The sequence below is a fragment of the Neophocaena asiaeorientalis genome, unplaced genomic scaffold (assembly GCF_003031525.2).
Source record: "Neophocaena asiaeorientalis asiaeorientalis breed wild unplaced genomic scaffold, Neophocaena_asiaeorientalis_V1.1 scaffold77, whole genome shotgun sequence".
NCBI lineage: Eukaryota > Metazoa > Chordata > Mammalia > Artiodactyla > Phocoenidae > Neophocaena > Neophocaena asiaeorientalis.
The window spans coordinates 6168449-6185740 of NW_020174645.1; the positions used below are offsets into that span (position 1 = coordinate 6168449).

A 17292-nucleotide genomic window follows, 5' to 3' on the forward strand; every position below is an offset into this window, starting at 1 on the left:
GAATATTCTCTTCTTCCTCAAAGAAATGTGCATTCCCCCAACCTCTCAGCCTTTTACTTTTCCACTCTTACTAGAGAAAAAGGTTCAAGAAACATATTAACTTTCCTTTTAAATCAACAATGAGAAAAACAGGGAATTCCCTGGCAGTCCAGTGGTTAGGACTCTGCGCTTTCTCTGCCAATTGCCTGGGTTCAATCCCTGGCCGGGGAACTAAGATCCCACAAGCCACATAGCCAAAAAAACAAACAAACAAAAACAGAAAACAACAGTGATCTCACGGTGTAATACATGGCAACTGCCTTTGGCCTCAGCGTCAGGGAGACAATAGGGCGTGGTGGGGAGTGTGGTAACTGGTGAATGTAGGTCCTCTTGGCCCTCTCTGGAGAGGCAGCCACATCTCTGCTCTAGCTGGTTGCTGCTCAATGGAAATGCAGGTCCAGTATTGCCAGATCTTCCCACTTTTTAAGAGAGGCTGGAAATCGATCTTATTTTAAGTGAAATCGCTCAACTTTTCGATTTCGGCATCGACAACCTGCTGTAAAGCACAGGGAGCTCAGCTCAGTGCTCTGTGATGACCTAGATGGGGGGGAAGGAGGTCCAAGGAGGGGATATAGGTATACATATAGCTGACTCACTTCACCGTACAGCAGAAACTAACACAACATTGTAAAGCAATTTTACTCCAATAAAAAAAAAATTTCGGCATCGAGTTCCAATTAAAAATAAAAACACCACTGGGCTCCACGGTCACACCCGCACACCACATGCTCGATCTCGTCTGTCTGCAACCTCTGTAGACTGTAATTCTCAGCTTCAGTGCTTGTCTTGCCCATGAGTTCTTGGGAGTCAGGAGTGGGACTCAGCTGACTGTCACCCAGGACTGGCATGGAGTTTTGCATGGGGCTGACGTGGGTGAAGTGTGTGGAACAGAACGGAAGGGGATGTGAATGAACTCTGCAACACAGGACGGCCTTCTCCCAAGGAGATGCACGCCCTCCCCAAGCATCTGGAAGCCCGGACTCCAGGCCAGCTGCCTTGCCCCACCAGGTAAGAGCATATCAGCCCGGACCTCTCCCTGGAACCCCCAACTCTGCACTCGGGCATCTGCAGGCACTCCAGATGGCCCTGGCCCTGCCCCTCCACACTCCACACCCCACTGGCCCAGCCCTTCCACCTCTCCCATCACAGGTGGGGGCAAGGCTGTCCCTCCAGGTGCCGAGAGTCACTCTCCAGTCCCCTCTCTCACAGCCCACACACCGCCCATCGAACACACTCTCACCTCTGCCCCCAAAACACACCTCGATATTAGACAATCAGGGACTACTGTTCAATTTCTTAGGTGCAATAATGGTCATCGTGACTACGTAAGAGAATGTCCTTATTTTTAAAAGATGCATGCTGAAGTGTTTAGAGACAAAACGTCATAAGGTCTACAACTCAATGTCAAATGGCCTCAGAAAAAAATACTTTTAAGCAAAGCAAAAATACACAAAAAAACCAAACCAAACCACAACCCCCCTCCAACAAAAACCAAAAACCCCAAAACATTAAACATTAACAACTGACGAGTTTGGCTGGTGGGTATACAGGAGAGTATTATACTATTCGTTCAATTTTTCTGTATACTGGAAACTTTTTCATTTAAAGAGAATCCAGAGGGACTTCCCTGGTGGTCCAGTGGCTAAGACTCTGTGCTCCCAACGTACGGGGCCCCGGGTTCGATCCCTGGTTGAGGAACTAGATCCCACGTGCCACTAATAAGAGTTTGCGCGCCGCAACCAAGACCCAGTGCAGCCAAATAAATAAACATTAAAATAAATAAATAAATAGAAGACTCAAGATTAAACAAATAAATAAAAAGAAGCCAGAAGCCTCAAAATAAACCAACCTATAAATACACATATACACGTATACACACGTCCTCCACAGTCAGACCCCTTCTTACCACCTCATCAGCCACCATCCTCTCCCATCTGGACAACTACAGTAGCCCCCTCGCTGGTCTCCCTGCCTCCGCCCTGGCCTCCCCATCGTCTGACCTCAATCACAGCAACCAAGGTGATCCTTCATATCACGGCATTCAAACTCCCAAGGGCTCCTGTCTCACTCAGCATAAAGACCTGGGTCTGTGAAGTGGCCTATGAGCCCCAAAACTCAAGGTCCCGCCTCCTCTCTGACCTCATCTCGCTTGTTGAGACCCTCATGCCTTCTTCTCCAGCCACGCTGAGCACGCTCCTGCCACAGGGCCTTTGCACCGCCCACAATGTTCTTCTCCCACCTGGCTTGCTCCCTCCCCTAACCTGAGCCTCGTTTGCTCTCATGTCAACTTCTCAGTGAGGCCTTCCCTGACCATCCTATTTAAAATGCAACCCTAACCCACTCCCCTTTCTTACTTTATAATTCTCCAAAGCACTTATTTTCCAAATATTACATTGTATGATTCTTTTTAATTGCCCCTCAAGAATATGAGCTCCAGGCATTACCTTTCTTCTACCGTCACCTTCTGGGGGCCAGCACTTGGCAGGACCTCCTTAAAGACCCTTCCAACTGCCTGGCTGAAGGCTGGCGGGAGAGAGGCCCCCTCTGAGCCCAGCCCCTGAGGGCACATACCTTCGGTCCCAGGGAGCTCCTTCCTGTCGGCCTGGGCCTCATCCGCCTTGGCGTCGGTGCCGTCACCGGGCGCGGCCGAGGTGGGCTCGGGGGCGGGGCTGGAGTTGCTGCTGTTCTCCTGTTTGATGGGGGAGGCGTCTGCAATGGAGCTCTGGTTGCTGTTATCATCTGCACGGGGTGGGGGGGTGGGGGGACACGACAGAACCACAGCGTGAAATGCCGCGGCTGCTGACTCAAGGCGTGGGGGGGGGGGCTCAGTCCCCCCCGGCCAGGCCCGCAGCCCTACAGGACGCTCTCCCGGGGGAGGAGACACCTCTTCCTCCTGAGGCCGCTGAGCTGCCCACCCAGGGCCGCCCCACACGTTCCCACCCAGGGCCGCCCCACACGTTCTGCGCAGGGTGGAAGCTCATCTGAGCTCCCCCTCCCCGACTCACTGAGGGGACTCCTGTGTTAGCGGCAGCCGACCGCAGACGGTGGCCCGGCACGTTGAAAATCTTTGGGCCAAAAAAAAAAAAAAAAAAAGGGGGACTTCCCTGGCAGTCCAGTGGTTAAGAATGCGAGCTCCCACAACACAGGTTCGGGTTTGATCCCTGGTCGGGGAACTAAGATCCTACATGCCACGCAGTGTGGCCAAAAATAAATAAATAAAACAAAATCTTTGGGGGTCACGTGAGGTCTTGTTCTGGGTGAAGAAACCAGACATCTTGTGGGCCTGGCTCTGAAGCACTGCAAAGGCCAAAGTGGTCCCACAAGGCAGCATTGTCAAACCGTTTCATCGGATCTGATCCAGCTGTGGACCAATTCCACTTGATACAAAATAAAAGGCAGAGAAACGGCAACAAGTTCACAACAGAAAGTGGATATTCTACAGGACAACCGGCCCAGGCTTTCCAACAAGTCAACGCAACTAAAGGAAAAAAAATAAAAGGAGAAGCAGAGAAGATTACGGTCGTATTACAGATTAAAGAAATTTAAGAGACCTAACAACTAAGCATGACGTATGGAATTTATCTGTACCCTGTTTTGAATGTGCCAGCTCTGAGAGACATTTTGGGACAAATGGGGAATCTGAATACAGTCTGGAGTTTAAAAGTAAGGAATTAATTTTTTTAGGAGTGATAATGGTACAGTGGGTAGATAGAAATGTCATTTATCAGTGATGCGTGCTGAAGTGTTTAGGTACAGACTTAAGAATCATGACGTGGGGAAATGTACTTTAAAATCTTCTGGCATGGGTTGCATACAATTGTCAGAATTCCCTGAATTTTACACTCGAGAGCTGTGCACTTTTTTACTTGTAAATCGTAGTTCAATTAAAAAACTTAACACATTCAAAAAAACAGATGAGGCAAATGTAGCATAATGTTATGAAAACCTAGGTGGGTAGGCATATGGGTTTCATCATACTATTCTCTCTACTATTCTCTATTATGACATTTTTTCATAATAAAAAGGAAAAGGGGAAGAAAGTTAGCTGGGCAAGGGCATTAGGGGTTAAGCTGGGGGGCCAAGCTGGGGATCCTGGGGCACATCCCCCCCTTGCCCTGGACACCCTTTCTTGGGCACAAAGAGTCATTTTATTTTATTATTTTTTTGGCCGCACCGTGAGGCTTGTGGGATCTTAGTTCTCAGACCAGGAATCAAACCCAGGCCTTCAGCAGTGAAAGTGCTGAGTCCTAACCACTGGACCGCCAGGGAAGGCCCCACAGTTTGCTTTTTGACACTGAGTTATTCCCCAAGGGGGTGCACCATTCCTGAGGGTACTGCAATACCAGGTCGATGTGTGGAGGGGACACACATCCACACATAGCAAGCTCCTATTCCAACCGCCTGCTCCAAAAATCCATTCAATATATTGTCCTTGGATGGAGGACGTATCAGATATTAAACTGATAAGAACAGACACTACACTTGACCTTAGCCGAAAGGCCGAGAAGCGAGCAAAGAGTCATTTTAAACTACAGATACCCATGTGGTGTTACCCTGCTTTCCTGGGCCATGCTGTGCACCTGGGACCAAGGCCATTTTTGTAAAAATGAGAGAGAGAGAAAGAAAGAAACAGACAGGGAAGGAAGGAGAGGAGAGAAAACGAGAAGCACATCGACACATCCAGGGCACCTAACTACATGCCGGGCACCAGGCCAGGGCATTTACAGTCACCTCGTTTAATATCAACAACCTCCCAGATGGGGAAACTGAGTCCCAGCAGCAGAGCCCCTGGGTCGGGCTGGTCTGCCCAGCCCCAAACCCCGAGTCTTTCCTCTACCTCAACCTGGTGAGGAAGCGCCAGGCAGCCCTGCAGCCCTGACTTGGTAAATTGCATCTTATTTTAAGTGTACTCTGGGGCGCTCATTACACAAAAGCATCCTCTCGTGAATTCTGGGACTTAAAAAAAAAAAAGATATAAACACCCTCGATTTACCTTTCGAGAAAATCTCAGCCTCCTTCCTATGCCAAGATACATGGCCGTGTGTGTTGGAAGCACAGAAGGCGGAGGCTCAACCTCTGGGTCCCAGCGTTAGGTCATGCTAATTAAGGACAGTAAGCGCTAATGTTTAACAAGTCAGCTGCCCTGAGCCTTGCCTGGTAACCTGGTAACGGCGTGACCCTGATGCTTGGGCTGACCTCAGGTGGATCCTGGAGACAGATGCCCTGTCCCTTCATGTCCTCCTGTGGCCATCCTCCCGCCTGTAGCCTTCCAGATAACTCTAACCAGGCCCATAGCTTTCCCTGAGCTTTCACTCCCTGCAGGCGGACTTGGTCTTTCTTGGCTGCACATGTACTAAAATGGAAGGTGAGCATGGTTCCTGAGTCGGGGACCTGGGTTGCTCAGTATTCTAGATTTTTCTGGGCTAGTGGCCGTGAACTTGAATTCTGCCTCCTCCAAAGGACTGCAGATGCCCGCACTGGCATTTATGAACTTCCTAACTCTGCACAAGTTACTTCGCCTCCTCGAGCCTTAGCTTCACCATCTGTACAAAGGTGGCTCATCACCAGGATTAAATGAGGTAATGCCCAAAATGGGCTGAGCAAGATGCTTGGCACACTGTGACAGCTTCTTAGATGTTAGCTACTGATACGCCAAGGCCTTTAAGGGATTATCTTATTCAATATTCATAACGACCTTGTGAAGTAGGCATTACCACCCCAAGGCTACGTGTTCAGTAGCTAGCCCAGGATCACGCCATGATGGGTAGATCCTAGGAGAGTCACATTAGAATCCAGGTGGGATCCTGCCCTCTGCTCGAAAAGGTTCTCACCTGTAATTCTATGAATTAACTGAAACTGAGCCAGGCCAGGGGCCTCCTCGGTCCCCAGAGAGTGCGGATGCTAACCAGCGACAGAGGGACAGGGTGCGTCCCAACTCAAATACCTATTTCTGAAAATGAAATGCATCCCGACTAAAATTATACGGCCAGTTGTTGGTGTGTGTGTGTGTGTGTGTGTGTGTGTGTGTGTGTGTGTGTAAGACACTTTCTTGACACAATAACTGTCAGCGAACACCCCCCCCTGTGCTTCTCTGAAGCCAATTCAGCAAAAAGCAAGACTCCTTGCCCTTGGAGCTTGTGACTGTTTTCCAGACTAGTCAGTTTGGGCAAATGGGGAAGTTTGCTGGCCTCCCTTCCCCCAGAGTAAGACAGCCTGGATCTGGAGGGTTACAAACTAGATCCAACCACTATTCCCTCTTGACTTACTTGTTTATTTATCTAACATCACCTTGTTGCGCAAAAAGGCTTGGGTGGTCAGAAGTACAAAGACACTGAAGCTGGGATCAAGACAGAGAAAGGCAAGTGCTGGGAGCTCCTAGACTGGCAGGGCCAGGCTGCGGACAAAACAGGAGGTGAGCCTGGTGGGCCTGGAGAGGCCACGCTCTCCCCGCAGGGGCAGCTGCTCCTGTTGCAGTGGGCTGTGGCCTCGAGGAAGAACATGCCCAAGGGCTGGCAGATCTGATTTCTCAAAGGATGGGAGAAATGCAAATTTTCTGATTTATAAATATCAGAAACTCAATTTTTTAGAAACTTCTGGTTCAACTCTCTGAGGTTAGAAGTCAGGTAGTGGTTTTCCATGGTGGGTTGGGGAATGACTGGGAGGGGACAACACGGGGATTGCCGGGAACATTCTGTCCTGATTTGGGCTGGTGACAAAGGTGTGTGCAGTTTGTGAACATCTCATGGAGCCACACACTTAGGATTTGTGCCTTTCCTCTCAGATAAAAAGGTAAAAAAAAAACCCACCAGCAGCATCAGAACTGCAGACTGGCTAAAGCATGTCAACAGCCTGGATCTGATCAGTGGGACACTGGTTACAACTTTTGAAACAAGACAGCAAAGGAAGTTAGGCAGTCGATGTAGAAGGGAAGGTCCTAGGGTCCCAGACTGATTCACATGAAGTCAGAAATCCAGTTAGAGCTTCCCAGTAGCCCAAGTGAAATAGGAAATAAGAATCATTCATATGATACGTCAGGCCCAGGAGGGAAAAAGATAAGATTCCCCCAGAAAACTTCCTGGGCACATGGGGCTAACAGAACACGTCCTGTGACATTTGTGTCTCTGGCTCATTTAATGACTCTTGGCTTTGCTGCTCTAGGAAAAGCAGCTTCTTCTCCTCTGCTGAGCCTCCTCCTTGGCACAGAAGCCTCCCGGTCCTGCCCAGCCCTCCTACCCCTCGACTGGAATGTGAACAAACCTGCTGGTAAAACAAAAACACAACCAAGTGCTGCGGGCAGGAGAGGGGCCCGGCTGGCTGGCTGGCTGCGGGGAGCTCACCGTGCATGTCCATCATTCCCGGGGAGGAGCTGTTCTCCGGGGTGGTCACCTCTGAGCCACACTTCTCATCTTTGCCCTTTTTCTTGTTCTTGTTTTTCTGGAGGAGAAAAATGATGCAGAAACCGAGTCATCAAATTGTGTGTGTGTGCACGCGCGAGTGAGACCCTGGGGAGCGAGATGAATATTTTATTCCGCTGACTCATCCTGGAGCCCCCAGGGCTCTGGAGGGCTCCACTGGCCCGCATTTGAACACGTCCCAGGAGGAGCCTCACCTGCTTTGGAATCAAGGAGCCCTGTGGAGGGGAGGCTTCCGGGGCTGCGATGGGGGGCTGGGGGTAAGGCTGCCTTGCTTCTGGGGCCAGCCCCACAGGTATGCAAACACCCTGGCTGGCGGGAATTTCCTCTGGGGAAAAGGCCATGGTCACCCTGCCCGAAGCAGGTACAGTACAGGGATGCCAGGTAAGGGATGGAAAAGACAGCTCACACATTTCCACCATCTTCAGGCCCCTGGGACTGCCTTCCTCAAAGACAGTCAGCTGACTTCCGGCCCGACACTGGGGACCAGGTGAGGAGGGAAAGCCCAGGGGAGGAGGGAAAGGTCAAGGGGATGCTTTTGTACATGGTTCCATTTTTTACGGATGGAATGGAATTTTGTGGAAACAACCTAACTGTGTCCATTGGTAAAAGACTTGTTAAACACATTACAGTACATTCACTCAACGCACTGGGATGTGACAATCACAGAGTCCAAGTACAAGCTCTTCCTGTACTAATATGGAAGAATCCGCAGAAATATTCACATATTAAAATATTTCAGTATCTCCAAGATGTATTAAAGAAAGGTGCAGAACATGTGAACAGGATGCTGCCACTGGTGGTAAAGGAAGAGCATAAATGAGCGTGTGTTTGTAGTTTTGCGTGCACAAGCTCTCTGGAAGGATAAACAAATACTGGTTGTCTCCAAGGAAAAGAGCTGGATGGGGTTGGAGGTGTTCAGCCGGGATGGGAAGCAGATGTATAAAAAGATAAGACTGTAAAAAAAAAGTAACATTTGAAGAATATGCAAACCTATAGAAACAGAAAGTAGACTGGTGGTTTCCAGGATCTTGGGGAGGGTATGCGTTTTGTTTTCGGGGTAATGAAAAACGTTCTGGAATTACAGCGGTGATGGTTGCACAGCTGTAAATATACCAACACTGACTGGCACACTTTAAAAGAGTGAACTTTATGGCATGTGAATCGTTTTAGTTTTAAAAAAGAGTTTTAAAGTAACAATTGAATTTTGTAACGTGTTTTACCTATTTAAGAGAAGACAATTTTCAAGAGTTCTGAAGAAAAAAAAAAAAATGATGTAACCACGTCATTACTGGGTGTTTGAAAACAAGAAAAGAGGGACTTCTGTTGGCGGTCAGGTAGTTAAGCCTCCGCGCTTCCAATGCAGGGGACGTGGAAAGTTTGATCCCTGGTCAGGGAACTAAGATCCCCCATGCCGCGCGGTCAAAAAAACCCAACCAAAAACAAAAACATGGAAAGCTACCCCTTCCCGCTGAAGATTACCGGCCACAACCATCAGGGATTCGGATCCAGCTATCCAGGGTGAGGCCCAGGAACCTGCATTTTGTTGAGACTCCCAGGGGATCTAATGCTCAGCCAGGCGTGGGACCCACCACCCTAGAGAAAGGGGGGAGGAGTATTGTACATCTTGGCTCAGAGATGACAGCGAATTAGCATCTGAGCACTGTCTGCGCAGCTGTGCTGAGCTAAATTCTTCCCATATGATATACTGCCTTTGCTCTGTCGCAGAAACCCCAGGAGCTGGATGTTACTGTTCTACAGCACAAAAGAGGGAACTAACCCAGCGAGGTGGGGGTCACCCGTCTGGTATCACAGGCTAATTGGGGGTAGTCTGTCCAAATCCAAACCTTGAGGTCTTTGCCCAGCCCCAGGCTGCCCTGTCCTTCCTGATAGCCCATATATTACATTCTCTCCTTCGTCACAATCCATTTGGCACTTCCCTGATGTCTGTTTCATGCTATTCTATAATTATCTTCCCCCAACAAGATTATAAATTCCTTGAGAGCAGGGACCACATCTTCTCAAATGCAACCGGCGTTTATACAACACCTAATGATGTGCAAGGCGCAGACGTGGGCAAGAGCCAGGAGCTGCCTTCGAGGAGGCTGGCTGCACTCTGCTCTCCCTCCGGAACGGCCGGCACCAAAGGCCAGGACAGTCTATGTCGGTGCCTCTGGGGGAAGCAGCCCTGGTGGCTCCACGAACCAGCCCAGGCGAGGACCAGAGGGGATGACAAGCCCCCACGTTCTCAGCCCAGCACCGACCCACCCAGGGGCTGCATGTGATCAAAGGGTCAAGAATGGAGCCTCAGCCCTGCCAGGAGACCCAAGACTCGTGGGGCAGGTCACTGGAGACTGTGGAGAGAGGCTTTATCCCGCGGTTCTTTTTTTATTCTTGGCCACGCCACACGGCAGGCAGGATCTTAGTTCCCTGACCAGGGATTGAACCCATGCCCTCTGCAGTGGTATTGTGGAATCTTAACCACTGGACTGCCAGGGAAGTCTCTGCCCCGCTTTATGGCCCCTAGAAACCTACCAATCGTGCCCACTGTCACGACTGGAGGCATGTGGTCAGTGTGAGCTGAGCCATCCTTGCATAGTAGGGAAGGCACTCAGGCAGGACGAACAGCCCATGCAAAGGCCTGTCAGTGGGACCATTCTGGATTTTGACTGGAAATGAGAGCAGCTGACCTGTGGGTCTTTGAGGGTAACTGGCCTGGGACCCACCAGGCTGAAAAACTATCCATGATGCGGGGCAAGTCTGTCATCAATGCCTCCCTGAGAGCAAGCGCAGCCACGAGGCCTTCCTCTAGAGGTCACAGTCGCCGCCCCTCCTGGAACCCTCCCCTGTCAATGGTCCCTGCTTCTCCGCACCAAACTTTCACGCTGGGGTCACCCTTCACCAGCAGCTCCAACCACCAGAAGGCTCTCCAAGAGTGGAGAGTATGTGCTTTGGAGTCAAAAGACCTGACATTTGCTGTGTGACTCTGGGGAAATGGCTTTGCCTCTCTGAGCCTGTGTCTTCCCTTGTCCAGAGTGGATAAAGAGCTCACTCCACAAAGTAGTGCCTGGCAGATGGTCAGGTGCCAAGAATGACACCACAACGATGGGGGAGGTACCTGTCTGCAGGTACCGCCACGCCCACCGCAAAGCCATGGTGCCCAGGGCCTCAGGGAGAGGATAACTCTGCACTAAGCAGTGTGCCCACTGGCAAACCATGGGGCTGTCAGCCCCGAAGAGGCGACTTACAGGGGACATTCCCCACCTCTCTGAGGGCCAAACTCTGGGGCTGGATGATGGGGGGAGGGGTAGACACAGGTTCAGCAGCCTCTCCAGCCCTAAGCTGGGTCCTTCTGCTGCCCAAATGGCCTTGGCCCCAGGGTCCCCGCATGGTGGGTGGCAGTGGACAGCCCCCTCTCCCTGTGATGGGAGAGAGTGTGGATGGACAGCCCCACCCCAGGGGACCGGCCCCACATACTCACATCGTCAACCTTTGGCTCCGTCACAGGGACCCACTTGTAGATTCGCAGGGATGTGTCACCCACAGTCACCCACTTCTTCTCCCTGCAGAGGACGAGGAAGAACCCATTACCGGGGGGCTTCGGGGGCAGGCCCTTGCTCACGCCGGCGGGGGGCACAGGCCGCACTCCCTTGGAGCAGCTGTGACGCGGTGACAGCTCCAGGCAGGGCTGAGAGAACATCTCCGGATCACACAGACGAGGGCTTGAATCCCAGCTCCGCCGCTCGCTGGCTGGGGGCCCCTGGGCAAGTCACTTCGCCAGCCTGAGCCTCAGTTTCCCCATCTGCTAGACCACATGGGGTCGTCAGTCTCTCCAGGCTTCCGCGAGTGAGACAAAGCATGTCGCATGCCGACTGCTTCCTGTGCCTGGAAGAGTGCCTCGTGAGACCGGAGGGGAGGGCGGGGCTGCCACTGGGATGATTCCTCTGGATGGAGGGAATCAGCCCCGGTTCCTCCAGCCTTCACCCCCCCAGAGCCGGCGAACTGGGCCACCCGAGCCCCTCTGGGCAGCAGAGAGGGCTTCAGAACAGGGCATTTCCTCCGTGGGGGTGGGAGGGTCTTCCCCAAGGGCACCCAGGGGCTCACCCTGCCCCCCTCACCCTGCACCCTGCCTCAGAGGTCGTGGGAAGGGAAGCAGGCGCTGACAGCATGAGTAACCACCCCAGGCTCTTCCGGGCAAACGCCAGTTAGATCAGCCCCGGGGAATGGAGAGCAGGGGGGAACCTGGATGCCCAGTGGCCTCGGCCCCAAGGGCAGTCCCCAGATGCTGAAACCGAGGGGCTGCGGCAGGGAAGCACAGCCCCGTCTGCGGGCAGCCACGGCCGGGAGGTTGCCTGCCCCGAGACCCTATACGTCAGTTCGGAGACAGGCTTCAGTTCCAGGGTCTCAGCTCCTAACGTCTGCACAGCTGCCCCCGATCCACCCCCAGCCACATCCTAAACTCCTGGGGCACAGTGCCCAGGGGCCCCCAGCTGCCAAAGGCAGGTTGATGGTGAGAAGCAAATCACAAGCCACAAGAAGGAAAGGGGGTGACTGCTTTCCACTAAGGGTAATGATGGTAATTACCACTCTCTCCTCCTACCTCTCTGCTTCGAGCATCGTCCTTCTCTAGCTATATCACCCCAGCCTCCCAACTTCGGTCCTCGACCTCTGGCAGCCTACGAGTCAGGTCCTGTCACCTCCTGCCCCTAACACTAGGAGTGACAGCCAGAGGCCACGTGCCTGAGGACACCATGGCTAAGGGAGAGCCCCCCTCAGAAGGAAAGCTGGGGTTTCAACCAGGGAGCTGGGCTCTGGAGTCCACGATTTGATGGGACAGCCAGACGTACACCTGCTGTAGGTGGCATAGCGGCCGGGAGCCCTCAGCAACGTTAGCGACACGGGTTCCACCAGAGCCGAGAATTACGTGTGGCTGTGGGCGCCTCGTCCAGCCTCCCCACCAAGACCTTGGCCTTGGGTCCTCTCCTCCATGGGCAAGTAGCCCTCCCAAGCTGGTGAGACACGTTACCGCCACCTGGCACCCCTTCACCACTGGGGGTTCCAGGTGCCCAAGCACACTCAAAACCAGCTGACCCAAACCACGGACACTTCCATACCCCAAACTGCGCCTGCGCGGGTCCGTCCCAAAGTCCCCGGCTGGCGGAAGCTAGGGCCTGGCTTTTCCTTATTCTACTATGACCATTTCTAGTGCCTTCTGTGTGCTGAGCACACACTCTAATCATCCCATAAGCTCTTGTGGCAGCAACTGTCACCTTTCCTGTTTGACAGATAAAGAAACTGAGGCAGGGGGAGGTGGAGTCATTCTCCCTAGAACCAGTGTTCAAACCTCCATGCCACACTGCTTTTTGGAGCAGCCTCCCCTGCCCCATCCCTGCCCCGTTTAGCCCTGAGAGAATTAAACAAAGTCAGGCACCTAAGTCACCACCCACCTGTCCCCAGCCTCTCAGAGGCAGGATGGACGATCCACAACCCCAGTCTTTCCCCACCTTCGTGCTGAATAATCAACAGGTGCCTGGAAGGGACAGAGACGTTCCAAGAAACAACCTTGGTGACAAAGCAACAATGATAATGGCCATTGTGCGCTGAGGGCTTCCATGCCAAGCACTTTACTTACATGCCCTCTCTCCCGACAATTGCCAACAGACCTGTGAGAGGGAGACTACTGTCACCCCACTTTATAGATGGGGAAATGGGAGGCCCAGAGAAGTTATACCAGTAGCTCATGGTCACACAGCTAGTCAACGGCAGAACCAGGACTGGACACGGGCTCTGACCCCTGCTATTCTGTCTCCTGTAAAACACTACTAAGAAATGACTCCACAGAGCACATCGGTGACAGAAGCTGGACAAATCGCCCAAATCCCATGCAAATGGCCAAAGGCACTCACTACTCACAAGCCCCTCAACTGGCTTCTTTGGTCCGGGCCCCAGTAGGTCAGCAAATCCAAGGCTTGATTGTGTTATTAAAAAAAAAAAAAAGTAATTGACTTGCAATAGACAGGACACCTCTCAGGTGCCAGATCTGGGCTTCGCAGGCCACACCTGAGCCAAGATGAATGTATCAAGTGGCAGGTAGCTTCCCAGAGAGGTTACAGGCCCTGCAGGTTCGGACCTGAACACAGGTAGGTTCTGGTGCCTCCCTTGGTCCAGGTTCCCAACTCACCCCAGGGATTAGAAACCGTTCTCCAGTTGCATTTCTAGGTGTGGGCATTGAGGGGCCATGGGACAGAGGGAAGAGCATTGAGAACCCGACCTCAGCCTGGTATCCGGCCAGCAGCCACCCAGGGAGACACAGGCCCCAGAGCTCAGGGGCGAGTCACTGAGTGAGTAGCCGGTACTTCGGAGACACATCCAGGGAGCGCCGGGTGTGTCATCAAGCCAGCGGCCTGGCAGCGCCTCGGGAAATGACACAGGAACTCCAGAGAGCAGCTGAGAGTTCCCACTACCACCTCCAAACCCATCACCCTAGAACACACAGCCCCCCAAGCCCAAAGAAAGGTATTAAGCTGTACTTAATTACATCCGCAGTAGCAAACAAGTAGCCAACGGGCGTGTTTTGTCTGGCCTGCACGGTACTTTTAAAAATTTGAATCAATTACCAGACTTAAAAAAAAAAAAAAAAGAAGCCAGACCCCACATTAAAATGCAGATTCCTGGCCACTCTCAAAAACACGTTCTGGCCACGAGGGGCCCACATGCCCCGAGGAGCACTGACTCTCTCCAGATGGGGCCCTGGGGCTCCCTCGGATCCCCCAGGTCTCACCACCTGCAGGCACTGGGCTCGGATTCACCACAACCACCAGGCCGCAGCCCAACCTTGCCACGAAGCTGCCCTGGGCACGGCCTGAGCCCTCCTGCCTTGCTGGCCCCTGGTAACCAGCCAGGCTTAAGTGCCTCTCTCTTCCCCACCAGGCTTGGGCTCCTGGACAAAAGCAGCAAATGAGGTCCCAGCTGCAGGAATAGAGACCCAAACGCCCCTCCCCAGCACGGGCTCCTGTGTAAACTATGCGCACCCTTCTCCCCAGATTCTCTAGGCCGAGGGCAATGTCTAATGTTCCCCCAAGGTCAGGTCCAAGGAAGGGCTAGCCAGCCAGGGTGACCTGACTCCCTCAAAGAGGGCTCCGAACCCCTCACTCCTGATCCACTTCTCAGGGCTAGTCCTTGGCGCCGTAGGAGGCCTGGCTACAGCTGGCCTCATCCTAACTAGGCCCAGGCCCGCTTGACCGGCCCTGTGCCTGGTAGAAGGGTGCCCCTGGAAGTACCAAGGTGAGGGTTTAGGCACAGTCAAACCTCCCCTCGCCCCCAGAGATGGGCGGGAAGTCTTGGGGAACAGGCCTCTCTCTGTCTTCACAAGCCACCCTTCAGACCACGGATCCAGGGGTCCAAGGCCTAAGCCTACTTCGAGGCTCAAGGCTTTGCCTCCCGCCCAGGGACTCCCCCTGCCCTGCTTTTCTCCGCCCACACGGGGCCTCCTAACCCTGCCCCAGCTTCCCCAAAAGGAGCCCACCATTTCGTTCTTCCTTCTTGTTCTAGCTGCCTCTCACTCCACCAACCTGCCTTGCTGGGACACAGAAAGGAGAGGAGAAACGGCCGGCAGCTACCGACAGGGTGGCCACGGCTGGCTGTTGGCTTTTTCCACAGCAGGGGAAGGGTAGGGCTGGCAGAAGGGGGAATTTTTAGGGGTCCCTGGGACTGAGGAGAAATACCACCTTAGGCTTACAGGCTAAGTGGTATGCCAGGCACCTCCATTCTGGATTTAAAAAAACAAAACAAAACAAAACAAAACAAAACAGGAACTTGAGTTAAATTGGAATTTCAGATAAATGACAAATAATTTTTTTAGTATAAGTATGTCTCAATTAGTGCATGGGACATACTTACACTAAAAAAAAAAGGAAGTATTTAAAAATATTATTTCTTTGTTTACCTGAAATTCAAATTTAACTGGGTGCCCCATAATTTTATTTGCTCAATCTGGCAACCCAGTGTCCCAGCCAGTGGTGAAATGCACGGTTGGTGGCTACACAGTTAATAAACAACCCCAAACCACAAGGGCTGACTGGAAGACGCATTCTGAAGGCACAGCGAGGGTGAGATTTGGCTTCTCGGGGCTGGGGAAACCCAGGAAACAAGGCAAAGGCTTTTTTTTTTTTTTACTTAGAATGGGCAGGAGAAAAAGAAAAATCAGCAAAATGCAAGTTTCTACCCCACAGTAAGGACCGCATTTAATGACTGCTCCTGTGTGTAGGATAAGTGCTTTTCGAGACATGGTGCTATTCCAGAAGGGGAGAAGGTAGCACAGGAACCTCTGGTCGTGGTTAGAGAAGTTATGTGGTTAGCCCAAGGTCACACTGGAAGCCCAGCCATGAGATCCCAAAGCCTGAGGTCTTCTAGAGGACTTGACTCGTAGTTTCCCAAGACACAAAAAAGGAAGGGAGACACGTTCTCCTCTTGTCCCCCCAAACACAGGCCTCGCCGGCAGCGGGCTAAGCAACACTGAGGGCCACCAGGCCGGCTGCTCTGGGGCCGGCAGGGTGGAAAACCCCACACAGCTCCATCTGCCCTCCCAGCAGAGCAGCTGTCAGGGTGCAGGAGCCTCCGCCAGGCTGGGAACCTGGAGCGCAAGGCCCCGCCAAGCCTCCTGCAGCACGGAAAGGCAGCTGGCCCCCACCCCTTTCTCACCTCCAGGCTGCTGACAGAAGGGACTCAGGCCCAGACAACAGCTCTTTCTTTGCACAGGCGTTCAGGCAGGGGACCACTCCAGCCTTCCCTCTGGGAATCCCGCAGGAGAGGGGGTGGTGGGCTTGTTTTCCCCTGTGCGTTTTGGCCTGCAGCTGTTTCTGCCATTTTTAAATGGCTCCAGTCCGGGCACTGGGCGCCCTGCGCACCAGGGGAGCTCCCACGGCAGGGAAGACTTGGATCTCAACTTTGGAAGGCCTTCCCTTCTCACGGTTCTGAAAATTCTTTGTCCCACTAGAGCCAAACCCAGCCCTCGGCCGGGCATCCGGCCATCTGCAGACAGCCCTTTCCATAGGAGGCCCGGGAGCACGTGGACTTTATTGATTTTCCTCTTGCCTTTTTTGTTGGGTTTGACTCAGAAAGGACAGCTAACTTGTGACACGGCTAGACTGGAGGCTAGCCCCCAGTGGTTTTGAGGGACCGAGGCGAGGCGTTACTCAAGAAATGACACCCCTAAACATAAACAGAGCCCGCCACGGGGCCTGCGAGGGTTTGCAGGCTTTAAATAAAGGGTCAGGACGAGCCCGCGGGCGCTGACACTCGAACGGCGCTGCGGCTCCCCTCCCTCCCTGACCCTGGTGAGGCCGTGGGAAAAAAATAATAAAGTTGAAATCCGGGAGCTGGGAGTTTTCAACAAGTCCGCCCCAACCTGGCGATCGGCTCGCGCCTCGGGCCTGGCCCTCGGGCCGATTCCGAGACAGACCCGGACGAGGCCGGGGAAACGTTCAGTCGTATTAATTACAACCAGGCCACGCCGGACGGAATCTCACGTGAGCTGGAGAAACCGCACGGCCGACACCGAGTCCCCCTCGCCCCCAGCGCAAAGAACAAAAACAACGGCTCTCTCCGCAAAACAAACGCGAGCTGCCGGGTTCGGACAGGCAGACGCGGCCCAGGACCGGGGTCTGGCCCCCAACATTCGCTTGCCCAGACCCCCGCGCCCGGGTCCGGGCACAGCGGGGCGGGAGGGGGGAGCCCGGAGCCCCGGGCCCCGCGGCCGCCGCCGGCGTTTCCTCCTCGCGCTCGCCCCCATCTTTCTTCCTCGCCAAGATCCCTCGCTCCAGGCAGCCCAAAGCGCTAAATT

The 17292-nt window shown here is 53.1% G+C and overlaps 1 protein-coding gene and 1 pseudogene across 1 annotated transcript in view; both read right to left on the reverse strand.

Moving 5' to 3' along the window:
• The window catches only part of BCL7A (BAF chromatin remodeling complex subunit BCL7A), a 41685-nt gene that overhangs the window by 10824 nt on the left and 13569 nt on the right, over nucleotides 1-17292 (reverse strand). Inside the window, exons 3-7 of the mRNA XM_024758469.1 lie at nucleotides 17136-17266; nucleotides 16152-16241; nucleotides 10933-11014; nucleotides 7377-7473; nucleotides 2611-2778 (exon numbers count right to left, since the gene is read on the reverse strand). Coding sequence (XP_024614237.1) covers nucleotides 2611-2778; nucleotides 7377-7473; nucleotides 10933-11014; nucleotides 16152-16241; nucleotides 17136-17266 — 568 coding nt within the window. The remainder of the gene's footprint in view (nucleotides 1-2610; nucleotides 2779-7376; nucleotides 7474-10932; nucleotides 11015-16151; nucleotides 16242-17135; nucleotides 17267-17292) is intronic.
• On the reverse strand, nucleotides 4349-4551 carry LOC112408859 (uncharacterized; annotated as a pseudogene).